This window comes from Tenrec ecaudatus, chromosome 1 (assembly GCF_050624435.1).
Source record: "Tenrec ecaudatus isolate mTenEca1 chromosome 1, mTenEca1.hap1, whole genome shotgun sequence".
In the NCBI taxonomy this organism is placed as follows: Eukaryota; Metazoa; Chordata; class Mammalia; order Afrosoricida; family Tenrecidae; genus Tenrec; species Tenrec ecaudatus.
The window spans coordinates 126,406,741-126,433,129 of record NC_134530.1 but is presented as its reverse complement, the minus strand read 5'-3'; the positions used below and the strand labels follow the sequence as shown (position 1 = coordinate 126,433,129).

Below are 26,389 nucleotides of genomic sequence, written 5' to 3'. Positions count from 1 at the left end.
TTTCAGTGGCTGATTCTTTGGGAGCTGAGTGCCAGGCCTTTTTTCCGCAGTGCCTGTGGCTCTAGTCTCCAGCCTGTGGATGAGCAGCTGAGCCTAACAACTCTGACACAACTGACAGAGTCCGCTGGGAGACTCTTTCACAGATGGGACTGAGCCCCTCCAGGATGGGAAAGCAAGTCTGTCGCTTCAAGGGCTGGTTTAGCGCCACCCTGAGGCTCCTTTTGCAAGATTTGTGCTGAAGGGGTTTGACCCCTTCTTCAACAATGCCTGGATGTCCATGCCAGCTTCCCTGCTTAGCCCCAAAAAAGAAAACGAAAAGTGAAACAAAAACACATAAAATGCTTTTATGGTGCTAACAGATATTTAACAAAACATGTGCCTTTCTTACCATATTTAGATGTAAAATTCAGTGACATTAATGAGTCACCATGTGGTGCAATCGTCACTGCTATCAATTTCCAAATATTTCCCTTCCATCATCCCAAACAAGCTCAGTATTCCTTAAGCAATCACTGCCCACTTCCCCTCCCGCCCAGCTCCCGGAAAGCAGACGCATCTTGGATGGTGGTGAGCATGAAAACACGCGGGGTTCCCAGTGGAGATGTTCACTGAATGGCTGGCATTCTAAGCAGCACACATATCTACCCATAAGCACAGGCCCACTGGCGAACGCATTTCTCCTCAGATTCAAAACTTTGTGCACACTGTAGCTACGTATCGTATTGCTGTTGTTGTTTCAGCGTGCTATCTAGTCGGTTTAGGCCTTTCATCACCCTGTTTGACAGGGAAGAACTTTCCTGAAGGCACTTCTTGGCTACCGGCATTGTGGAAAAAAGTCACCATGTCTTCCTCCTGTGGAGCGGTGGAGTGGATTTGAACCACCAGCCTTTCAATTAGCAGTCAAGTGCTTAGTGATGTGTCTTATCACCAGGATTGTCAGGCCATTTCTGGAGGCCCAGAAGGAGGGCTCAGGGTCACGTGCTGGTACAACGGTGGCTCCAGAACTTTCTTGTCCTCAGCATTTTCTTGAGGGGCTTCTGCAATCTCCTGGGCCCCCATTGCTACCTTCTGTCTTTCTTCAGGTCATGCACCACGAGGAAGGGAAACTGAAGAAGTAAATAAAGGAAATCTCCTAGTGAGAGGGTGGCCGCAAACTAAGAAAAGGAATGACCTGACAGCTTGGGAGCCTCACATCCCTAACGTATATAGAGACTAATTTTCAGTGGTCTTCCCATCACCCCCTTTCTTCAAGCTGAATGCACTGGGGGCATGTAGGGAAATGCCCATGTAAAAACAGACCCAAAAAGCCACCGCCATAGACATTCACAGAGACCTTGTAGAACTAACCACCCCCAGGGGGCTTCAAAGGCCTTAATGGGTACAGAGGCAAACTGTCATACTGTTCTGTGCCCAGTAGCTGGTGGGTTTGGGCCCCCACCTTTTGGCTAATAGTTGAGGGCTTTAGTCTCCACACCACCAGGGGTCTATTGATACGGATATTCATGATTTTTGTGTGCTTTTAGTCACTTTTTTTGGTTTGCCTTTGGCGAAAGGCACAATTAGAAAACTTAATAAATTATCCCTCTGCTTACCCTTTAGTTAAAGCAAACACACTTCTCCCCTTAGGTTTGTTTGTTTAGTGAAAAGTTAGGCCTGGCACTGATGAAATACCATTTAGATTTCACAGTGTGTTTTAATGGCATCGTGTATTTGAATAACAGCTCTTAAATTTCACTTATGAGGAAGCTGAAGTAAGCCGAATTTTATATGAAAATATCTCTGAGAAAGGCATAAAATTATACTTTAGCCAGTCACATTACCTTTGTCTAAGTTTTGAAAAAAAAGTGCCTTTATTAACTGCTTTTTCCCTCTGCTATCGATGTCATTGATAAGTGTGCATAGCTCTTAACTAGCTGCATGGTGATTATGTTGTGGATGTGTTATATATATTATATATAAATTAGTTATATATATATATATATATATATATATATATATTTCTCATACGTGCTTTGCATACTCCTGGGCCCCTGCCACTACCCCCAACTGGAATGTCTTCCGGAACCATATGCTCTTTTCTAGACACGAAGATAAAATAGGGGTAAGAAGATAGAGCTACTAGGCAGGTATTGCGTTTTAGAGTCAGATACATAGGTATTTGTAGATGCCTGGCCCCATTGCTTTCTTCTGTTGGTTTCTGGTGTGTTTTGGCACAAAGATGGGGGCCTTGAACATGCCAGCCATCAGGAGAATGATGCAGGACAGGCAAGGTGTCATTATGTGGTGCATAAGGTCACACTGAATGAAGCTGGCTCAGTGACATCCATCCATCTATTTTTCTGTCTGTCTTTCCCTCTAGGCTCTTGACATGTTGGTTTAGCTCTCACATGCTGCCTCCAGTAAAATCTTCCTAAATGCCCTGTCTTGTCATGGCCCACCCACCCAAGCTTCTGCCAGTTCCAGCTCATGGAGACTTCATGGGAATCGTACTCCATTAAAGTCTTCAATCCACTTCTTTCAGAAGTAGATCTCCAGGCCTTTCTTCCCAGGCTCCTCTGGGCAGACCGCCTCTGCCAGCCTTTGGGTTAGTAGCTGAGTGTGTTAACCGTTTACATCAGCCAGGGATTACTAACCAAACCAATTTCCATTGGGTTGCTTCTGACTCATAGTGACTCGGTTTGTATCAGGAAAGAGCTGTGCTCTATAGGCTTCCCAATGTCTGTGATCTTCTAGAAGTAGCTTGCCAGATCTTCACCTGAGCTGCTTCTGGGTGGACTTCACCTGCCCACCTTTCAGTTAGTAGTCTAGCACCTACCCGTTTATGTCAAACCTCTAGTCCATGTTAAGTGGAAGTTAATGGAATGCCCTTGGCCTCCCACCTGGTACCGGCTGAATGAACCGTGCCCTCAAATGCCTGGTGGACACTTGCATCCCTCCCGCAGGACTCAGCTCCTGAGTCTACAGGCTTCTTCCAGGCGCAGACTCCTTTCACGGTAGCACTTGGTCTCGGTTAGCTCATCTGACTCCCACTACCATCGAGTGTGCATCAATGTCTTCTTCATCCTCTTGATCTTACCCTAGAGAAAGGGCAGTGATGTAGACACCCAGAGTGCCAGACTGTAACTGTGGTGAGCATTTGTGCTAGGCTGTAAAGCACTCGCCAACTCGACAAGACAGAAAGGCCGTTTCAGGCAGAAGGAAGAGCGACGTACGTTCAGCAGCAGGAGGGAGTCTGTGTAGACTAGAGGGAGGGGTGGAGCACCAGGGGACGGCACGAGGGGCATGGTGGTGTTCAGAAATGGCACTAACACTCTCAATGGCCCGATGGTGAAGACCTTTTGTGCTTCGTCTGGTAGACGAGGGAACTTTTCAGGGTCTGAAAAATGAGGATGATAAGTTGAACTGCAAATCCAATGCTGTTCTCCATCCAGTGCGACTGAATTGGGTGTTTGCAACCAGAATCTATGCTTATTCGACAATGCCTGGGTCCATGGACTGTGAAACACTTTAAAGCCTAAACAAACAAGCAAAAACAAAGATTGAGAGCTCGCGCCCTTTCCAGTGGCTAACCGTGTTATATCATATTTCCTCTGGGACCCACCTAGAGAGCAAGAAGTGTGGGGGCTTCGCCCCGACATTTGTTTCATTATAATAATTCATCTCTTTATATTAGAGACAGAAAGGACGTTTTCTTGTAGCCGCTGTGCCATTTCCTGTCCTTTGTTTCCTGGTCCTGGTGTGTCCTCACCCTCTGTGGCGGAGGGTTTCAGATGGCTGTTCATGGAGCCCAGGGTGTAAGATCAAATGTACTGCGTTGCCTTTGGGCCCTGTCTCACCACCTCAACCAACTCAAATAGCCCAAAGGCGATTTTACCTGGGGGCTTTTTCCATGGCCTGGGAAATGACTCTTGAGGCTTATCATTTGGAGCTGCCAGGAAATTCGTTCTGGGATGTTTGCCCACAACCAAGAGCACTTCTCAAAAAAGAACCCCAGGTGTCTACATGAAAACCAGCAGGGCCTCTCCAGCCCCACAGCCCTACCCCAGCCTCTTTGTTCTCATCCGGAGGTGAGAGGCAGGACCAGGGAGCCAATGTCTCCAAGGTTGCAGTGCCACCTCCATCTGAAGGCCTCACCCTGGACTCATCCTTAGCGTGGCAGTTAAAACGTGCTGCTCGTGCTACGCCACAAGTACAAGGTCCCGGGCGCCTTTGATGAGCAAGTTTACGCAAAAAGAGAAATTTTCTTTCTTCTGTTGCCTCCACTGGGCCACGTTCCCACCTAGCAGATCGTTGCATTGACCTCTTTCTGACTTGATGTGTTGGAATTAGAGTGGAAGAGGCACAGTGGAAGAAGGCAGCCTGCTGCTACTGCAGCCTCTCCTCCCAACGTGCTGTTGGATTTAGCTGTGTGAACAAAGGACTGCATTCTCAAGCGGTCTGGGAACCCAGCTGCCTGCCCGGGAGACAGCGCTGCCCTCTTCCGCCAGGGTGCACTCTGCTTCCTGGTGTCGGCAAGACCACTCATGAGGAGCATAGGGCTGGTGTGGGTTCACTCAGCTGGTGTTTGTTCTGCTTCCTGGTCTGGCAAAGCAGAGGGAGACTGAAGGGGGTGAGGAGACCCTTTCCTGCTGTACTGTCACGGGCTGCTTATGGAGGTTCATTGAGATTCTCGACTCCAGCTGCAACATTTGCTCCCAAGCTGCCTCTGGGCCTTTTCTTCATTGACTTTGTCTTCTATTCATTGAAAGTGCCTTGGAGCTCCTTTCCCAATAGCAGGGATGGCTCTCTGTGGTTCCCCTTCCACTGGCAGGGCTCGTCTATGACATTCTTCCCGACCATCCGGGACAGGCTTGCTTTCTCCAGATACTGAAAACCTGTCTAGAGAAACGCTATAAAGTAGTGGTTCTCAACCTGTGTGTCGTGACCCCTTTGGTAGTTGAACGACCTTTTCACAGGAGTCACCCAATTCAGAACAGTAGCAAAATTACAGAGATGAAGTAGCAACTTATGGTTGCTACTTATGGTTGGCTGCGGGGGGGGGGGTGTCACTGCAACACGAAGAACTCTATTAAAGGGTTGTGGCACTGGAAAGGTTGAGAACCACTGCTCTAGAGCCTCTATAGACGTTACTAACTCACAGTTGAACTTACAGGCAAACCAGACGGGATCAACTATGTCAAAACCTAGGAATTCTGCTGAGAGTTTAATTATCTTTATCTGCCTGAAGCAGAACATTGTATTGTATTGCATTGCATTGCATTTTACTGACTACACAAAGACTCTGTGGGTCATGACAGGTTATGGATAACATTGCAAAGAAGGAGAATTCCAGGACACTGCCTTGTGATCATGCCACGCTTGTACACAGATCAAGGAGGCATTTGCTCAAACGGAACAAGGGAAAGGCATGTGAGGGGGTATATTTCACCCCACTTAGTCAATCTGTATGCAGCGTAAGCAATCTGACAAGCCGGATCATATGAGGAAGAAGGTGACATTGGGATTAAGGAGGACTCATTAACAGCCTACAACATGCAGCTGCTACAACGTCCGCTTACTGGAAATGAACACCATTTAAAACATTGACCGATGAAGGTCAAAGAGTACCGCCTTCACCTGAACATAATGAAACCAACATCCTCACAACGGAACCAACCACCTCGTGGTAACTGGTGAGAAACGTATTCTGAAGTTTTCAATGATCTCATTCTACTTGGCTTAACAGAGTCCTTAGAAGCAGCAGTCAAGACATTGAATGATGCACTGCACTGGGCAAATCTGCCGCCAATATAAAGCAGAGATGCTGCTTTGATGACGGAGGTGGGTGTGGTCCAAGCCAGCCCCTTTCAGTCCCTCATATGCATCCAAAAATCGATGGTGAGAAAGGAAAGCAGAAGAAAAATCGGTGCCTTCTAACTCTGGTGTTGGCCAAGAATATTGACTGGACTGTGGACAGCCAAGAGAACAAGCAAGTCAGTCTTAGAAGAAATGCGCTCAGCGTTTTCCCGGAACCAAGGCTAACGAGACTTGAACTCACTTTGGACACGTCCTCAGGAAAACCAAGCACTGGGGCAGGACGCCATAGAAGACCGGCAGCATGGAGAGGCTTCCACCAAGACAGCTCGACACAGCAGCTGCAAACACACCCCGCATCTTGGAGAGGGCCCGATGGTTCCTCGGTGACACATAGATCACCATGAGTTACAGCCAAGGTACATAGCAAGGAAAAGCGACATCTCCCAAACGCACACATTCACACTGGCACGGCTCTCGTGCGAGAGCTAAACCGGCAGGAGCAGAATGAGCCCTGGGAGGGACTGAGGCCATGAGAACTCAAGGATCCAGCCTACTTCGGACCTCAGAGGTGGACTTTTGACTCATATAGAATGACAGTCTAAATTAGCTTTGTAAGACCTTTCTCCAGCGAGAGCTTGTCTGACTTTCCCCTCTGGAACAAGGAAGACCAGCAAGAAAGGACCAGGTCGGATGTAGGCCTTTGGCTTTGGGCCATCGCATTGTTTCGATGAAACGAGGTGCTGTGAATCAGATGAGGACATGGTATGCTTCCAATGAAAATAACTGCCTTCTTCCACTGGGAAATATTGTCCTGAATGAAAGTAACCTGACAGGGGCTTAAAAATCGCTAAATTCTGGTGGCTTTCAAAATGTTTTATGAAAACAGCAAGAATAATGGTTTTACGGAGTCTTTGTTGTTTAAGAGATAGGCTAGCGCCCAATAAAGGCACTCGGGGGGTGTTGTGAGTTAGACATTGGGCTGCTAACTGCAAGGTCAGCAGTTGGAACCCAGCCCCAGCTCCAGGGGAGCCTCTCTGCTCCTGTAAAGATGTCCAGTCTCAGAAGCCCTAGGGAGCCGTCTACTCTGTCCGACAGGATCACTGTGAGTGCGAAGTAGCTCTTTGGCAGTGGGTTTGGTTTGTTTGTTTGATAGGATACAGCAGTGGTTAAAAACATGGAGTCTGCAGTCAGACGACTTGGGTTGTAGCTGAAGAACTTAAGTTTCTTCACCTCACTGTGCACATGGCTTGATGAGGATTGAATGAGTTACTAGGAGTAAAGTCCGTCGACCTTTTGGGGATACAGCGTAAGCTCTCCAGAAGCGTCAGCTTTCGCTTTGGCAGTGAGGCATTGGGTGAGCCCCTCACAAACACGGTTTCCTGTGACCTCTAAAACGGACCGATGAAGCAGGTCACAGAGGTCACAGGGTAGTGCAAGAGCCATGCCGGGTGGCATTTCAGGTATGGTTGACTCGTCAACCCTACCGTGCGCCACTTCCCAAGACAGAGAAGACGAACCTGCTGGTTAAATGGGCCAGATGACTCAGGGCACAACGGGAGGGTTTGCCATTTGTGTTGTTGTTTGTTTTCCCAGGAAGCATCAGGGTACCAATCTAGGGGGTACAGCAGGAAACAGGACTGTGCACAGCTGCCAGGTTACACAAGCCAGGATGGAGGCCACATCATCACAGGCGTCGACCACGCCCTGAAAGCGCCAGCTGCTTATTCCAGGCCAGTGTTCCCGTGAACACAAGGGTGTTCCAAGGGCCCGAGCGAGCGAGCTCCAAAAGTCACGTCATGGACACGTGAATATTATTATTAACAATATTATTATTGTTCGTTTGCACTGATTTCTCCGACTAGGTTAGTGCCTGCATTCCAAAGGATTCTGCTGGAAACTCACGAAGGCATTCTTCTCACAACGCCCAGGACTTCAAGTCCAGATGACTTTGACTCAGTAAACACTTACTGAGCCCCTGTCAGAAGCCACCACGAACACGGACCCTGATCTCAGAGAACTCCGTCTGATAAAATGACTGGCTGCACACGTCACTCTTTAGCCTCTAGTGGTTCATAAAGATCCATTCAGCGCCTCCCTTGTCACATTTCAAGGGCTCACTAGCTGCGTGTGCCTATTGGGTACAATACTGGTCAGAGCAGATCTAGAACCTTTCCGTCATTACAGAAAGTTGTACTAGACACTGCTGCTCCAGGCCAGAAACTTTTTTTGTTCGGGACTGTTGTGCCCTATTTTGTGGTTTAAAGAACCTTGGGGATGTTGTCCCATACATTTTGAGCTACTAGTCACCAGGTCAGCTATTCAAACTCCAACCAGCTCCTCTGGGAGCAAGACCAGGCTGTCTCCCAAAAGATGTCCAGCCCTGGGAACCCTGCAGAGCAACGATTCACAACCTGGGGGTCAAGCAACCCTTTCAAAGAGGTCACTCGATTCATAACAGTAGCAAAATGACAGTGATGAAGTGGCAACGAAAATAATCTTATGGTTGGATGGGGGAGGGGCTCACCACCACATGAGGAACGGTATTAAAGGGTCACGGCATTAGGAAGGTTGAGAACCACTGCTCTAGAGGGTTACGGTCAGTCTAAAAACTCAATGGCCATGGGTCTGTGTGGTTGTTGCTTTAATTTTGGGGGTGGGGTGTGGCTTACTTAGAGAAAGTGCTTGCTGTGTGGGAAGCAGGCCCAGCCTTCCACTTGTGCAGATTCTATTTCTGCTGCTAGGCTGCTGACACTGACCTTGGGCAAGGCCCCTTGCCCCTGTGATTCCAGTTTCTTCACCAGTGAAGCGAGGCCATCAGACCACAAGACCTCTGAGACTCCTTCTGTCCACTGCCCTGGGACTCTGTGAGTTAGTAGGCAGCAACCGTGCCTCAGCCAAAGGGAACGGGGGAGAAGACATTTGAACTGAAAACAGGATTTTGTTCTTCATTTTAAAATAAGCTGACCAGATTTTAACATTAGTAAAGCGGGACACCAGAGGGACACCATTGATAAAACTCATATCCTGGCGAAATAGCCACATGGCAGCCGAAAACCGTGCATTCTTTCCAAAAATCGGGACTTTTAAAAAATGCTGCAGGACGCAGGAAAAATTGTTAAAAATCAGGACTGTCCTGCCAAAAGTGGGACGTCTGGTCACCTTATTTGAAAGCTTTCTTTCAGGTTCACACCAGCAGTCATGCGAATAATCAGCTCTCGGCGTGTAGGGTTCTCAGTGCACTGCTCTGAGAGGATTCTGTTACTCATATCTGTAGCGGAGGGCACTGTACAATGTAAAGGTTCCCAAAGGAAACCTAAAGGTGTGTTTTTTCCCAATTCACAAGAAAGCATCTTATTTATTTTAAACTTAAACATGCCTATTCAATTCCTAAGAACAGCCAAGTACCCAAGTGTTCTAAAACCCAATATTGTGAACAGCCCCTCCGTCAGCAGGTGCCAGACATGCATATGATGGGATCTTAGACATAAGACAGGATGACCTGCTGACAGGTGAGCAACAGGGCCGCACCTCAAAATCAGTAGGCTAAATGAAAGGAGCCGGACAGGAAGAGTGCGTTGCTTTATCGTTTGTTGTTGTTGTCAGCTGCTGTTAAATCAATTGATTCAACCCTACGCCAAACAGAACACATGCTGCCTGTTTCTATGTACTCAACGCGTCTCCCTTGTGCTGCCTCTTCTTGCCTCTGTCCGCATCCCAAGTACAGCGGACCCTGCGCACCACTCCTTGGCAGCTGGCTCAGGTGAAAGTCCCCAGAGTAGTCCCCCAACAGAAGGCCTATGCTCCTGAGAAATGTGTAAACTATGTCTAAGGGACGCTGACAGCCCAGCAGTTAAGCGCTCAGCTGCGAACTGACAGGTCGACAGTTCGAACTCAGCGGGAGAAGGCATTACCCACCCACTGCTGCCCGTCGAAGTGGCCTTTTAGGACAAGGGTTTTGAGTTTCTGAGACTTTTAAAATCTTGACGGGAGCAGAGAGCCTCCTCTTTCTTCCATGAGATAGCTGAAGGGTTTGAAGCACCAGCCTGATGGTTAGCTGTCAAGTACTTTAACCCCGTGCCAACAGGGCTCCCTGTGAAATGCACAGTCTAGAGCAGCAGTCTAGGGGCCAGTTCTGCTCTGTCCTGCTGGGTCGCTACGGGTCAAAAGGAACCTGAGGGCACCCGACTCCGAACAACAAGGTCACCCCTACAGAGAGGACAGGGACATTTCTGGAGATCCCCTCCTCCTCTGGGAGGCACTTAGATGCGTCTTCTCGCCCAAGGACAGTTGCAATGGATTCGACGGCAACAAGGCTCTGCTCAGGGGAAGATTAGCTTAGGGACCGCCTGTTCGTACAAGACTGACGGAAGAAACGCCCCCATTTCCACTCACTTCGTGACGTGCGACTACCCTTCATGGCACGCTTTAAAGAAACACCAGTTCCATTTCCTTCCAAAATAATGATCTTCTTCTCGGGGTGTTATTTAAGCCGTGGCCCCCAGATTTTCTCATGTACCTGAGTTCCTCTTTCCCGTATCGCTGGAAAGTTAGCAGTTTCCTTTGTTTTCTTTCTCTTTATCTGGAAGACTGAGAACATCGCACAGGGCCTGCTCCCAGGCTGGGAGCCTCAGGAAGAGGCACGTTAGTTCAGAAGGCCCTAAACTCTGCTGGCAGTCCCTTGTTCCATTGCAACCCCGCTCCGCGGGAATGAGAGGTCTCTGGCCCGGGGGCGGGCCCTGCAGCCTCTGGTCTGAGAGTTAGCAGTGAGGTGTTTGCAGCGGCAGGACTGGCTTTGCCGGCTTCTACTCAGTGTGGTGGCAGCTTGGGTCTCCTGTTAGGTCCTCTAATGGGTCCACCTTTCTTGCTTCTTTATTTCTTCCGGGAACAATTCTCCTGGCATCAAATGAGCGGAGATTTGATACTTATTCTATGGTTCATGGGTAGAAGGTTCCTGCTCCATGTGGGAGACCGAGAATTCTATTCCCAGTCAGTGTACATCATATGCGGAAACTATCCATCTGTCAGGTTGCATTTTGCTATGATGCTGAACAGGTTTCAGGGGAGCTTCCAGACGCAGATACACCAGGTAGAGAGTCCTGGCGATCTACCTGTAATACCCAGCCACCTAAAATCCTGTGTCTCAGATCAGTCCACCCCATGACTCATAAAAGGGTGGCACATGACCACGCAGTGTTTTGTTCTGTTGTGCTGGGGGGCTGACGGGATCCAGCACTGATCTGCGTTTCAGTGACTATGTAAAAGCATTTGGTTATATGGATCATAGCAAATGATGGAAAACATTGGGAAGAATAGGAATTGCAGAACGCGCAATTTTGATCTTGTAGGACCTACACATGGACCAAGCGGAAGCCATCTGAACAGCACAAGGGGGTGCCACATGTTTGACAATCAGAAAAGATGGGTGTCGGGGTGGCAGCCGCTCCCCTATTATTCAATCTGTGTGCAGATCAACTCATCAGAGACACTGGGTTGCATGAAGAGGAACATGGCATCAGGATTGGAGGATGGCTGCTGGACCGCCTGCAACATGCAGATGACACGGCCTTGCTTGCTGAAAAGGAGGAGGCCTTGAAGCACTTGCTGACGAAGATGCGAGGACTGAGGCCTTCAGGATGGATGACAACTCAATGTAAAGAATATCAAACTTCTCACAACCGGGCCAATGAACCGCATCAAGCCAAATGGGAAAAGACTGAAGTTGCCAGGCATGTAAATTTTGCTTAGATCTACAATCAATGCTCATGGAAGCGCCTGTCAAGGAACAAAGCAGCCTGCTGCATCGAACAAATCTGCTGCACAAGACCTCTGGAAATGCTGGAGAGCAAGGCTGGCACTCGGAGGACCAAGAATTGCCTACCCCCAGCCCTGGCGCTTTTCAGTTGCCCCAGATGCACGCGGAAGTTGGACAATGGATAAGAAGATCGCAGAAGAATTGAAGCATTTGGATTATAGTGTCCGTGAAGAATACTGAAAGTGCTGTGGGCCACCAGAAGGACAAACAGGTCGGTCTTGGAAGAAGTACAGCCAGAATGCTCCTTAGAAGTGATGGCAAGACTTCATCTCATGCACTGTGAACAGGCTGTCAGAAGAAACAAGTCCCGGGGAAAGGACAGCGTCCTTAGTAAAGTGGCGGGTCGGCAAAAAAGAGGAAAACTCTCCAGGAAATGGACCGACACCGTAGCTACAACAACACGAGGCTTCAACATCACCATCGTGAGGATGGTGCAGGCCAGGAGTGTGTCATTCTGTTACACATGGACCTGACACGAGGCCACCTGAGAACGACAGTAGCGTTTTTCCGGTTGTGAGCACTGTGAGCTCCTAGCCCAGCTTCTCCCCCAGTTCTCCGATATGCAGGACGAAGCTGGGCCCAGGGAGGGAATCCTCTCCCAGACCCTTGTCAGGAAAATGGGCATTCCAAGTAACTCGTATGCTCTTTGTGCGAATTTCTGTGCTCCTAAACCAAGGGCACAGCAGCTTTCTAACCAGGCTGACTGCTGTGTGCCTAGCCTCCTCCTATCCACCTTACCCTGCTACGCCGTCCATCCCACCAGTGATCTGTCGGGCACAGTCTGCTCAGAAAAAGACGGGGCTTCAAAAAGTTTGTGGAAAATGTAATTAAAAGACAGTGGAATTTCCCCCACAAACTTTTGGCAACCTTCTTATAGATCATGTTTTGTTGGCTGCTACTGAATTGACTCCCTGCTCATGGCGAGCCCATGCACAGCAGGCCCTGCCCCACTCCCGGGCTGGGTGCTCTACTGGACCGCTGGGATTCACAGGGCTTTCCATAGCAGCGCGGTCTCTCTAGTCTGTGAGTCTAGAAGCCCCGTTGAAGCCTGTTCAGCACCATCGCAGCACGCACAGCTCCACTAGGAGACAGTGGGCGGTGGCTCTGCATGAAGTGCATTAGCCAGGAATCAAACCTGGCTCGCTCACGTGGACGGGGAGAAGTCTACCACTGCCCCTTTGCTTAGGACAGCAGTGCTCAACCTGGGGGTCGAACGACCCTTTCACGATTCATCACAGTAGCAAAATGACAGTGATGAAGTAGCGATGAAAATAATTTTATGGTTGGGGGCGTCACCACCACATGAGGAGCTGTATGAAAGGTCAGGGCCTTAGGAAGGTTGAGAACCACTGGATTAGACACCCCCATCCACCTTGCATGCTTCTCTGCACATTGAAATTTCAAGGGAGCCAGGGGAGGGGGTGTGTGTGATGACTTTGGGAAAAACACTGCTGCCCTAGCCCCATCTCACAAGATTCTGATTTAACTGGTTGGTTTGGGTGCAGCCTGGATCTACATATCTTTGGGAAGCGCCCCCCTTGTTCTAGTGCACTAGTGATGTAATTACCAGGAAGCTTTGACACACTCATGGAAAAATGGAAAGAAAAGAATAAAGGCATTTTCCACGGACGTTTGTTGAAGTCCCCTCCTCCTATAAGGGCCTCATTCCCCTTTCAGGTCACCAGACACTCCGGGGGCTGCTCCCTAAGCCTCAGCTAACCTTCCTGACTTTTCTTCCTGTGCATGGTCATCCTGTGTACGGGTCTTATCCCCAGGCAGCCTCCCAGGGCCCATCCAGGTAGACTTAGGCGTGTTCCTCCTCTAGGCCCCCAGAGCACTTGGGCTACTTCATCAGAACCTGCTCATTCTGTATCACAATGGTTGGTTACCCCAGTCCTCTACGCGCTGAGTTTCTTTCAAGATGAGATTGTGATCTCTCCCCCAGCATCCCTGGAGCCCAGCAGGCTCTGGCACGTTGCAGACGCTCTCGGTAAGCGTCCAGAGGATGTACGAATCAAGACAAGGCCATCTGACCTCTTGTGAGTTATATGCTAAGAGCCATCAGCACAAATGCCTGCTGGGTAGTTAGGCCCGAGAGGCTAAGGGGAAAACAGGCCCAAATATAATAAAATGATTTAATAACGCTCTAAGAGTAGATGAACCCTAATATTTAAATTAAAAGAAATGATTCATTTGGGTCTTCTGAGGGGGGAGGGTAACAGGGGGTGGGTGATGGGGGTGGGGGGTGACAGGTACATGTATTAGGAAATTCCTCCTTTACTATTGCCTGCCGTGCAGTCGTTCCTGGACATGACTTCTCTGACTAAATCCCTTGGATGCTCTGTCATTGCCTTCCCACTTGTTCTTCCCTCCGCCCGCGGGTCGGGCACCCATGTGCGTTTGGAGCGAGGCAGGAAGGTTCAAGGCGACGAATGCTTCTTTCACCTTCTAAAGCTCTGTTATCTTCAAAGCAGCGCGCACCCAGTGTGACCTCACTGCCTCCCCTCCCCCCCTGGGGAGTGGGCACCCTGCGTGTTCTTGTCACCTGAGGGGGTGCACATTTGGGCAGCTCGGACAGCTGGCTCCCATGGCCCTCGCGAAACGTGTTGGAGCCAAGAGCAAGTCAGCACTTCCAAGCCCCCTCCCACCCCCAAAGCCAGACACAGTGACACCAGACTGCAGAGTGAAGCAAACACGCCTTGTCTAGGTCTTCTTGCGTTTGGACCCCTCCTTGAGGAAGCTGCCCTTCTCGGCCTTTGCTGTGGTGGACTCTTTGCCACGGGCGCCCCTCAAAGTCTCTCCACTTTTGTGGTTGTCTGCAGTGCTTGACCTTGGATAAGTTTGAAAGCTACGATGATGAGATGCAACTCACCCAACGGGCCCTGGCTCTGCTGGAGGAAAACCGGTTCTGGGCTGGCGTGGTGTTTCCCGACATGGACCCCTGGACCAGCACCTTACCACCGCATGTCAAGTACAAGATCCGCATGGACATCGATGTGGTGGAGAAAACCAATAAGCTCAAAGACAGGTGACGGCCCGGCTAGCCTCAGAAGGTGGTAGCCGCTCCCTGGGGCTGACTCAAGGAGAAGGGGGCCCTTCTGGACTCAGGCCACCCATCTCCTCCTCCCAGTGGTAGGAAGTTTCCTTGCAAAAGCGTAGAAACCCTGTGGGATCAAAGAACTAAGCTAACTGGTTGAAGCTGTTAGTTAGTACCACACGGGGAATCGGCTACCCTGTCTTTATGTCCCTCCAGTCGGCTTGTCCCTGGCTGGCCTTTGCGTAATTTGTTGATAGAACCTCAAGATATTGGACTGGCTTCCCAGAGAAACAGAGTTTCTCCCAAGTTGGTGGGACTGGCATTTGGTTTCCCTTGAGGAGGAGGACCCCTGGCAGGGCAGGTTTGATTGGGGTTCGGAGCTCAGCAGCCCTGCCCGGGGAGAAAGACGTGGCTGGCTGCTTCGATTGCTGTGCCGATTACAGCCTTGGCGACGCTGTGGGGCAGTTCCACTCTGCCGCGTAGACTCGCTGCACGTCAGCATCAACTACACTGCAACAGGCTACGGTTTGCTTGCCGTTGTTCTGTTTACAGCCAAGGGCACCGAGCCTGGGCTCAGTCGGTAGAGATCAATACAAGTTAACTAGAAGAAGTTGCCATGCATAGTAAAGCTCGAGGTAGAGCCCCCGTGGGAAGGCAATTCCAGAAGGTCATTGCGCCCAGTATTCCTGACTGAGACATAGACGCTGACTTAGAGCGTGGAATTGGGTAGTTTGGGAGGTTCCAATCGTAGGTTTCAAGCGAACTGCTTCTTCGTTTGCCGTGCCCGCCCCTCTGGTTGCTTCGCAGGTACTGGGATTCGGGCCCCAGAGCCGACCCCGTGGAGGACTTCCGTTATGTCTGGGGAGGGTTTGCCTATCTGCAGGACATGATCGAACGCGGGATCACCAGGAGTCAGACCCAGGCTGCGGTTCCAGTTGGAATCTATCTCCAGCAGATGCCTTACCCCTGCTTCGTGGACGACTCGTGAGTCCTGAGCCAAACAGGCCACTCGACTCCTGGGGCTGGATGAGGTCGAGCACCTCCCAGGGCTTGAGTGTCTTTGGAGAGAACCCAGAGACTAGGGTCCGACTGGGGAGGGAGGGGCTCTGAATGAAGAGCCTACTGCCAGGCTCAAGGCAGGGGCAGGTGCACAAGCGAAGTGGCAGGGAGCGAGAAAGAAGTTGGCAGTGTGGGTGGAAGGGAAGGTGAAAATGAATGCCAGGGAAGTGAGGGAGGGGAGGGGAGGGGAGGGGAAGAGAGGGGAGGGGAGAAGACAAAGGCTTTTCTTTTTTTTTAATTCCCACTACGTAGTGTGTTTGGTATGTGGAAGGGTTTGGGTCAGAGTGTTTGCTCAGTGATTGCCAAATCAGCAAATGGGGCATCTGCATGGCCAGTAGGTCCGGTTCCCAGGAGCCTCGGAGTAGGAGTAGCTTGGCCACTGCTTTAATTAACATGCCCATGATGGAAAAGGAGGATGTGCTCAGGTCCCTGGGCTGAGGAAGTGCTTTTTGCTGAGCACAGTTTGCGGGGTGCTGAAGAGAGGCGCAGAGAAGAGAAAGCGGGGTGGGCACACTCATTCGCCTGGCGGGTGGGCTCAGGAAAAGTCCCCCAGGCCAGCAGCAGGGGCCAAGAGTTGGTTCAGGGACTCCGCTTCTGGACGGAAACTGGCCAGGTCCCCATAGTGTACCGTGTGTCTGCAGAGACTTGGGAAGGAGAGGAGGGAGTCACCCAGCTAGCTGGTGAGGCAGTGAAGTAAAACCCAATCAGGCCCAGGCATCCTTTTCTGGGCACTTCGTCTGGTCACTTCTCCAAGCTCAGTTCTGTCGAAGACCGCCGAGGAAACCACTGAACATGCCCACTACATTCTGAGCCAGGTTGGGTTTGGGCACTGGCAGAGAACAGCGGTGGAAGCCAGGCAAAACCCCAGTTCCACTTTTGAGGGCAGGAAGGGAGGGACAGGGAGTGAATCTGGATGAAAGTGAAGCGCTCAGGACTGGGCCTTTCAGTGTGGGGGAGCTCTCTGGTGGCCAGCCTCAGAAGTGCACACTTGAACTTCCCACTCCTGGGGCCATTTTGAGCGAACCCCTCCTACACTGGAACTGGGCCACTGGGGCCCCCAAACCGCTGCCAGTAGGAGCCCTGGTGGCATAGTGGGCTTCGCACGGGGACCTGCTAACCACAAGGTCCTTGCTGGGCACCCAGCAGCCCCTCTGCCGGAGAAAGGAGGCTGTGTGCGCCTTGCTGGACACCTCAACGGGCAACTCCACCCTTCTCTCCGGTGGCTGGCATTCTGAATCAACTCTGTGGCCTTGGTTTGTGTGTTTTCAATCGACAGATAACAACCCCAGAGGTTTAGCTGGCACATATAAAGATCCTCACAAAGTCATTCCAGACAATCAGATCCACCTTGGTTCCTGGAACCCACATCCACGAATCCACGCTGCACGTGGCTGGCAGAGACAGCTGGCGTGTCGAACAGACTCGCTGGTGGGTTTATTTATGGGACCAGTGTCTTTTAGAATTGCCACACTGATTAATGACCGGGTGCCTCTTCCTGCCAGACATGGGCTTGAACCGTCAGGCTGACATGCCGACCTGGCTGAAACCTTGACAGGGACGGCAATTATTCATCTCCACTCTACCAGTTGCTCGTCTGTATAATTCGCCCGCTTAGCTGTGCTGCCATAGCACGATCGAGTCTGCAGCTCTTTCCTCTGAGGCCATACAGGGAATGTCCATGAACTCGTCTATAAAACCCAAACCACACTCACTGCCATCAGTCAGTGCTGACTCATCGCAATCCCCTGTGGGTTTCTGAGACCAACTATTTATGGCAGTAGCAGGTCCAGACTTTCTCCTGTGGAGCTGCTGGTGGTTTCGAACTACTGACCATGCGGCTCGCAGCTTAACACGTAGCCAGTACACCACAGCGCTGCTACACAACATGTAGAGTACAGTTTTATTCAATCATGTTACTTATTTATTCATCTGAGCTACCAAGAAAGCTACCATTGTGCTCTAGAGAAAAAGTAATGCTTTGGGGCCAAAATACAGAGTGTGGAACCATCCAGGTCCACACTGAATGCTCAGTAGAGATGTTTCTGCTTATCCGGGCATGGTTCTCCACACAGCCATTCAAGAAAAGTGGACTCTGCCTTCACTAGGTACAGGGCACGCTCTGATTCTGAGTCTTTCCTCTTGCCTCAGCTTTATGATCATCCTGAACCGCTGTTTCCCGATCTTCATGGTGCTGGCCTGGATCTACTCGGTCTCCATGACTGTAAAGAGCATCGTGTTAGAGAAGGAGTTGAGGCTGAAGGAGACTCTGAAAAATCAAGGTGTTTCGAATGCCGTCATCTGGTGTACGTGGTTCCTGGACAGCTTCTCAGTCATGTCAGTGAGCATCTTCCTCCTGACCGTGTTCATTATGGTAAGTCAGACAGACGCAGAAGACTTGAACAGCCTCGCCTACTTTGGTTCTTCCTACGCTTGCTCCTGTTAGTGAACTCTGCCTAGATTAGTTATCTGACTGCCAGTGAGAGCCTGACAGTTTAGCTGCCTCGTTCTTTTGACAAAGGCAAGACTGTCAGAGAGACAAAGACTTCCTAAGGAGTCACTGTGCCGTAGCATCCTTTCAAGTGATGCTGGGTCCGCTCGAGAGGCTGCTGTCAGCAGGGCGCAGCATCAGTAGCCTGTGTTCAGAGGCCTCCTCTCTTTGCAAACACAGAAGGGATGAGAGCGTGGAGTGTTTTCTTCAGACCACTTTCCCAACTTCTGGCTGAAATTGGAACGTGGCAAGCCTGTGCAGTGATACCATAATCAGGGCAAACCGTTCACGACTTCCCATAAGACTATTCTCCTGCCTGCAGAATCTCCAAGGTCTTTCTCTTTCAAGAGTGGAATTTGGAGCCCATCCCTCTCTGTGAGAAGGAGTTTTTATAGCTGTAGAGAGCTTGCATGGATCTACCTTCTGCAAATGTATAGCTCTCTTGTAAGCTCGAATTGAAAATAAGACTTTTTTTCCCCACAAATATACTCTAATCCCTTATTTTTAGTTCTTCCACAATATAATGATTTATCGTAATTGTTGTATGATAAGGGCATATGTATATATTTTAAAGTATTTTCTTTGGTGGAATTTACAAGCTCCTAACATAGTCATTTCAAGCTTTCTTCATATTCTTCTTCTCCTCCTCCTCCTCCGCCCACCATCACACAAAGGGACTTCAAAAGTTTGTGGGGAAAATAGAATTAAAAGATAAAAATATTAAATATTAACTTTATTTCTTAACATAAGCTCCATCAAGTTACTGGCACTTCTGTAAACAACAATCTCAGCCATTTAGACCCTCTCTTAAGAACTGAGCACCCTGGAAATTGAACCACATTAACTCAGTCCTTTTCACATTACTAACTGAAGAAAAATGGACACCTTTTAAAGTTTTATTTCCCCTAAGATTAGGAAACAAAAACAAGTAAGGAAGAATCAAAGCACTGTAAGGTGGATGCCAAATGATTTTTCATTGAAACTCCCAAAATTTGACTTTTTTTTGATGAGAGGAATGAGAAGGAGCATTGTCTTGATGGGAAGGGCTTTGTGGTGAGTTTTCCCCAAAGGTTTTCCTGTGACATCCAGCTTTGGCTGCCTTTCTCAAAACACTCTCAGAATAAGCAGATGTTGTCATTCTTTGGCCCTCCAGAAAACCGCTAGGCAGCATGCCTTGAGCAGCCCAAGGGAACTGTTACCATGACCTTTGCACTTGACTAGCCCACCTCTGCTCTGGCTGGACCACTGCTGCCTCTTGGTAGCCATTGCTTTGCTTATGTTTTGTCTTTAGGATGTACCGGTAAAGCCAGGATTCATCTCCTGTTACAGTTCTTCCAATCAATGCTTCAGGATTTTGGTCCCACTTGCTTAAAACTTCCATCATATTCTCTGCTCTTGTCTACAGTTGATCTGGGTGCAACGATCGTGGCTTCCCCTGAGCAGAAGGTGAACTTAGAATTTTCAGTCAGAATGGTGGAAGCTGAACTAACGAAGATGTCTATGATGTTGACTGTCGTTTCTGCTTTTAATCAGCAGTCCTCTTTAATGGGGGCCCAGAGATGGTTCCTTTTATTCTTTGAAAATTGATGTCGATGCTCTGCTGCTGGATGTTGTACCTTCATCATCATCCCATCCCTTCTTAAAATGAGTTATCGATTTGTAACCTGCTGCTTTCTTGGGGGGCACTGCCCCCACAGATGCTTCACCAGGAAGCATCAGTTCTTTCATCCAAGCTGCAAGATAACCTTGAGGTTCATCCCTGCTTCAGTTTTCCCAGAACTGGTGTTGCTCTGATAAGCGCTTTTTTCAAATTGAAGTTGTATCCTTCTTAGTGCCTCAAACTAGGTCTTGTGCAGACATGTTACAACAATTGAATATGAATTTATGCTGATGAAAAAAGAAGTTTTTGAAATCCATGCATAACTCTTTGTAACAGGAATTTCCCGTGAACTTTTTGAAGCCCCCCTTTCCCCCACTCGCCCCCTGTTAAGTACTCCATCATGTGTAATATGTACGATGATCTGTAGAACTCTGGCTAAGTGTCTCCCATTCCGTGCTGGACCATCCCTGGTGTTGACCAAGCCCATGAATGTTCCATTGCTACCAACACATAGCCAGTTAAAGAAAATCCTATCTCTGCAGGAAAGTGTGCCAAGCCTGGGTGGCACGAACATCCAGTGCGTTTTAGCCGTAGCCAGGCCCTGTGCTGGAGTTCTTTCACAGGCAGCGCTGAGGAAAGGGCACTCTGTTCAAACAATACAATCTATCTGAATGTGGTTTTAAATTTGCCAATGGTGCCAGAGCTGTACAGAGACGAGAGGAGAAGGTCCTCGTCTTCCTCTGGCCGGGCCCCCTGCTCGTTCCCATACTTTGGCCTGTTCTTTGCTGGGATAGTCCGTGGTCTCAGAGTTCAAGACAGTAGAACTATACAAACCCGTGGCTTGCAATGGTCATGAGACTGCCTGACTTGCCTTTGAACTCTACCTTCACTAGACCTTTAGGACTTCAAAGCTTTTAGGACGTGAGACAGGCAGCTTCCTACACAAAGGGGTGTCTCCTCATGGGAAGCATTGCATTGTTCCAGTAAGGACGGAAACAGAGGTTTCCACACCGAAATAGGGTTTTCCTTTGAATGGCTTTCCCATCTTTCGCCGTGCCTTCCTCCTCACCACAACTGTGCAGGAAAGAAGCTGGAGGCAGGGACAATGGGAAGGTGACATTACTATGTCAGCTCCTGAAACAACAAAGAAACGTGGTTGTTGTAGGAATCCAAGGCACGGCACACACCTCTGCCTTCAGTCAATTATAATTAGCCCTAGAGGTCGGTGGTTTGAACCCACTAGCTGCCCCATGGATGAAAGGTGTGCCCATCTTCTGCAAATATTTATGCCCTTGGACATCCTGTGGGGGCAGTTCTGCTCTGTCCTCCAGGGTTGCTATGAGCCCGCATTGACACCGTGCTTAAAAGGCCTAGGTCCTTGCTTAGAGTGGAAACTGGGCTTAGAAATGGATTTTAATCTTCTGAGAAGAGCAACAACCATCTTCATGTGCTTCTAGCCAAAAGCCACATGCCCAGTCATGGGCTTGCTTGTGCTGGGTTCCCAGGTGATGAAGGACAGGGGTGGGCTTTCCAGGGGGGTGCTGGGAACTCTAACACACAGAGGCAAGACCTCTGAGCCCTAATCTTGCCTGTTGTCTAGAATTCCTCGCAGCCATTCTAGCTAAGCATGGCCGCCTTCCATCCCCTTTGTCATTTATTTCATCCTCGTTTTCCATCGCTCAGTGCCTGACAGGTGTTAAAGTCGAAAAGAGAAACAGTGGCAATAGCAGAGAAGTAACACATTTGTTCAGGTCTCCTCTCGATGCCCATGGAGAGCATTATTAACTTATCTCCCCGTCGACTGAGAAGAACCCAGTGCTTCGGGGAATTATAGTTATTATATATACCAATTCAGCACTCATTCATGAGATGGGCCTGTTTGCACTTCTAAATTCAGGATGATCCATATGTAATCATAGATGTTCAGGGTGACTACATAGCTGTAATCATTTATATGTATGCAAGGGTGAAAATCCAGAAGACCTAGTACATGTGAACAAACATCTTCATTTATCTTACGGGGTGACTGGGAAGCAGCCCTCTTACTGAAAGTTGATAGTTTGGTCCTGATTTCTACTAACCCAAAGTGACTGATACACTCGTTAATGTGGAAGATACTGAATCCGTGCCACAGGCTTTAAAATCTATACTTGTATGATGAGCATGAATAGGAAGGATCGATCCATTTCCAAGAGAGTTGAAGTAATCGTGATTTTTCCCCCCTGTAATCTCAGATTACAAATGGAAATGATCAAATCAGCAGGCCAGGCTCCAGATAAAATATTACAATTTGTTTTGAGTGGCCCCTCACCACCTTCAGTTCCCCATCTACTTAGTACTCTCGGGGCTCTGTTGGGGCACCATGACCCCCAACTCAGCCTTCCTCTCTGCTCTAGTCGTAAGTATACACAGTGTCCCCTCCCCCGTCAAAGCTCTGTTTACTTAACACGGAATAGATAGAAACTGGTGTGGTTGGATGCTGTCGAGTTGACTTCAATTCATAGCAACTCCATGTGACAGAGTGGAATTGTTCCCCCCAGGTTTCTAGGGATGTCCCCTTTCTGATCCCCAGAACCACTGGGTAGGTCTGAACTTCCAGCCTTTCTGTTAGCAGCTTCATACTTCACCTTCGCCCCACCAGGGCGCCTCTAGTGACTGATAGCCGCCCTACACCATGACCCGTCCTCGGGGAACTGGCCTCTGTAGGAAAAACCGATTCAAAGCATTGAGTCTTTCCACGGGGACACGTGGACCCGAACAACAGGCTGGTGGAAGAGGGCTTCTTGGGACCTTGGGGTCCCTGCACGGAGATCACCCCCTGTGTGTGAAACTGCTCCCGGATGTTGAGAAGGGATAGTGATCTGTGGCCTCTGGTTTCAGCATGGAAGAATCCTCCATTACAGCGACCCGTGCATCGTCTTCCTGTTCCTGCTGGCGTTCTCCACGGCCACCATCACACAGTGCTTCCTGCTCAGCACCTTCTTCTGCAGGGCCAGCCTGGCAGCGGCGTGCAGTGGCGTCCTCTATTTCACCCTCTACCTGCCGCACATCCTCTGCTTTGCCTGGCAGGACCAGGTGACGGCAGAGCTGAAGATGGCGATGGTGAGGGGCTGTGCTGGCATCCTCTGGAGGCTCTGTAGCCCATCCTGGGACTGCTTACCTTTGAGGTGCTATCAAGGGGGTGAGGGTTAAAGGTTCAGGGGCAGAAAGTGGGGGACAACTTCATCCAGAGCGACTTTAACCATTACCCCTTGCCCAGCCTGCCCCGTGAGCCTGCCTGGGCAGGAATGGACCGGCAGTTCCCCTCACAGGTCCCTGTGCTTCTCCCAAGAGGCCCAGCCATGGGACAGGCCACGCCAGCTCTTTCCCCCAGTGCTTGCCAAGATTCAGATGGTTCTGTCCAGAAAGAGATTTCTATGAATTGAGTTGGGGTTTTGTCCAAAAGAACTTGAACTGGGGTCATTCTACAAGTGTCTTTAAAAAGCTCTCCCAGCACAGGCAGAAAGGGACAGAGAGATGAGCCCCTCCGTCTAGGACCAAAGCACAGTCAGGAGAGAGCTCCAGGCGGTGGCTTAATGGTGTAGAGAGAGCTCTGAATCCACTAGATCCCTGGCCTAACAGCACTGCCTTTGGGGGTAATGGTTTTTCTTTAAGCCATGTCCGCCCCCTCATTGGCACGCACTAATCTACCTGGACCTTGAAACCAACCCAAAGCTTACCAGGTGCCATCCCAGCCATGCTGACTCCTGGCAGCCCCGAGGTCAGAATAGACCTGTGCTCCGTGGGATTTCAATGACTGGTTTTCCACTCCGCCACTCCCCTGGGCCACGCCCTTCTTGGTTCTCAAGAATCAACCTCTCCACAGGCTGCAGCTCAGTGGAATCCAGGAAGGATTGTCACCTGCCTGCGGGCTGGGGAAAGTTCTCAATCCACCTTGTTCTTACAACCGAAACTTTATTTGTTCAGCTCCAGAGTTGCTGATGAACTTTTATGTCATGTGTTAACGAAGGAAGCCACTGCTGTCATTTATAGCACCCCATTTTCTACGATAAGCCCAATAGCCTTGTTAACAAGAAACACTATGACTCAACCCGTGGCCAGAGCTGGGTGCCGGAGCAGTGTTGGTGACCAGTGAGCAGAACGCTGGCAGCTCCCTCAGGGCCATAGCTAGTCCGGTGGGCGTGTGGGCCTACCAGCAGCAACCGTGTGGCTCTGAGTTGAACTGAGGCCTTGACATGGGTTTTCCAGAACATATAGCTAGACAATCCCTTCCTACTGCAAAGCGGTGCCAGTGAACCCCATCCTGAGTCCCCCACACGACAGCGAGGTCTCTGAGCAAAGGCGCTTCAAATCGTGAATCCCTATCGTGTGCTTTCTGCCCACTTGGAAGCCACCCAGCGAGACTTCGCTGCCCTGGAAGCTTTTCAGATGTCTTTCTGCACTCCGTCTATCCCATTGATGTGTTGGCTGTACACGAATAAAAGGAGATTGTTCAGGCTTCAACGCTGGGGGAAAGGTGGTGGTCAGTGTAAAGGGATGTCTTCCAGACTCTCGGATGGACAGCAAGGATCAAGGGACTGTCTCTCGCCCAGCCCCTAGCCTGCCCTAGGAGACGGTTGGCCTTGTATTCCTTCAAATGGGATTTTCCCTAAGCATTTCATGTTAGCATCCTTGGTCTGCCAAGCACCGCGTGATCTGAAGAAAGAGCTAGGGAGAAATAAAAAGAGGAGAAAGGAGGGAGTGGGGGAGAGAGGGAAGAAGGAAAGGAAAGGCATGAGGTCCTTCGGTCCTTGGGTGTATTCTATGATCTGGCCTTTCTTTGCTACTACAACTCACCTGTGCTCCATTGAACAGGTAAGAGGTGGCCCAGAGGGTATTGGACAGGGTCCTGGAGGCCCAAGAGACATTTTCTTCCTCTGGGAAGACTGTCTTTACTATCTCAGATGGGCTTACACACAGATACCACATGGGCCTTCTTTTCCGTCTCTCCCTACCTTGTGGGTTTTGGCGGGGGGAGTGGGGGGGCTGCTGTGTTGGGTGAAAGAGCGTCTGCTCCTCTCCTGGGTCCTTGTGCCCAACTGCAGAGCCTGCTGTCTCCTGTGGCGTTTGGATTTGGCACGGAGTACCTGGTTCGCATTGAAGAGCAAGGCCTGGGGCTGCAGTGGAGCAACATCGGCAGCAGTCCTCTGGAGGGGGATGAGTTCAGTTTCCTGCTGTCCATGAAGATGCTGCTCTTCGATGCTGCTCTGTATGGCTTGTCTGCCTGGTACCTTGACCAGGTGTTTCCAGGTAAGGGCTCCTCTCCACAGACTTAAAGCAATTGGGTTCATCAGGTTCTGAAACCCGTTGTCCTTGAGTTGACGCTGACTCATAATTCTAGCCCTCTCTCATTCCATCTGCTGTAAATTCCATTACTTCCAAGCTCTTTGAATCTGTGCTCTCAGAACCAGCATTGGAAAACTTAAATGTAGACGCCAGAAATCCATCAGCAAATCCCGTTGGCTCTCCTTTAAAGACACACCCAGGATTTGGTCCCTCATCACTGCTTCCACCACTACCTGCCCCGTCCAAGACTCCCATCTTCCACCTTCATTCCCCACCTCACCCCACCCCAGTGGGTTCTCTGCCCTGTCTCAGAGAGCTCCTTTAAGAATCTGTGCCCCCTCCTATGCTAATCCCCCCAGGGCTTTTCATCTCAGAGTGAAAGCCAAGGTCTCCACCTGCAGCCAATGACCATCTGTAGCACTGGGTCTCCAACTGTGTCCGCACCCCATGCCCTTCGCAGCCACAGTTCTCTGTGCCAGCTTCCTCGTGGCTCTTCAACACACCAAGTTCGTTCCTGCTCAGGGTCTTTGCTGTCCCCACCGGCAGAAGCACCCATCCTCTTCCTCCTTCCAATGTGCAGACTGGCTTCCTGCCCAAATGCCACTTACTCAGAGATGTTTCTCCGCACTCAAAAACCGTCATCGTCTTCTGTTCCCGTATAAATAACAAACCTTCAATGCACTTAACCCCTGGCCTGACTTTATTATTACTTTAAAACAGTCCTTACTGGCGGAGACTCTATCTGTAGGTGTCTGCCTGCATGCGTCATGAGCACAGGCACCTGGTTGTTTCATTCCCTGCGATTGGCCCATGGCCTGGAAGGTGCTGGGAATTTGGTGGACACGGAGTAGCTATTTGGTGAGTCATCACCTGCAGGGTGGTGCCCTCCGTCACACATGGGGTCTCCATGAGTCAGAGCTGACTCAGGGCCACCCCCACCGCCACCACTGAATATGGCAGCAGTAAAAGCAGCTCCCGCCAAAGCGGGGTGTCTGGACAGTTTTGCATTTGCTGTGCAGAAAAGTGTGTTTCCCCAGGTTACTCTGTCTGGTAGTTAAGGCGTCTCTGCTCCACTGGAGTGGTCCCTTAGTCAAGTAAAAGCCACTTTGCGGTTTTGAGCTGGCCTCCAACCTCGGCCAAGGAGCGAGCAGGGGTGAGGGAGGCTCGGGAGGATTCCTGGGGAGGATGCTCTCAGGGCTTTCAGATGAGCTCAACAAGCCCAGAGGAGGATGGCTACCCTCAGAGGCAGGAGACCTGGGTGCAGATCCTAGC

At 50.0% G+C, this 26,389-nt stretch overlaps 1 protein-coding gene across 1 annotated transcript in view; it reads left to right on the top strand.

Annotated features, from left to right (window-relative positions):
* ABCA4 (ATP binding cassette subfamily A member 4) overlaps positions 1 to 26,389 on the top strand; it is a 163,929-nt gene that overhangs the window by 58,176 nt on the left and 79,364 nt on the right. The window contains exons 12-16 of the mRNA XM_075539832.1: positions 14,431 to 14,636; positions 15,453 to 15,629; positions 17,853 to 18,075; positions 22,673 to 22,894; positions 24,877 to 25,081. Of these exons, the coding sequence (XP_075395947.1) occupies positions 14,431 to 14,636; positions 15,453 to 15,629; positions 17,853 to 18,075; positions 22,673 to 22,894; positions 24,877 to 25,081 (1,033 nt within the window). The remainder of the gene's footprint in view (positions 1 to 14,430; positions 14,637 to 15,452; positions 15,630 to 17,852; positions 18,076 to 22,672; positions 22,895 to 24,876; positions 25,082 to 26,389) is intronic.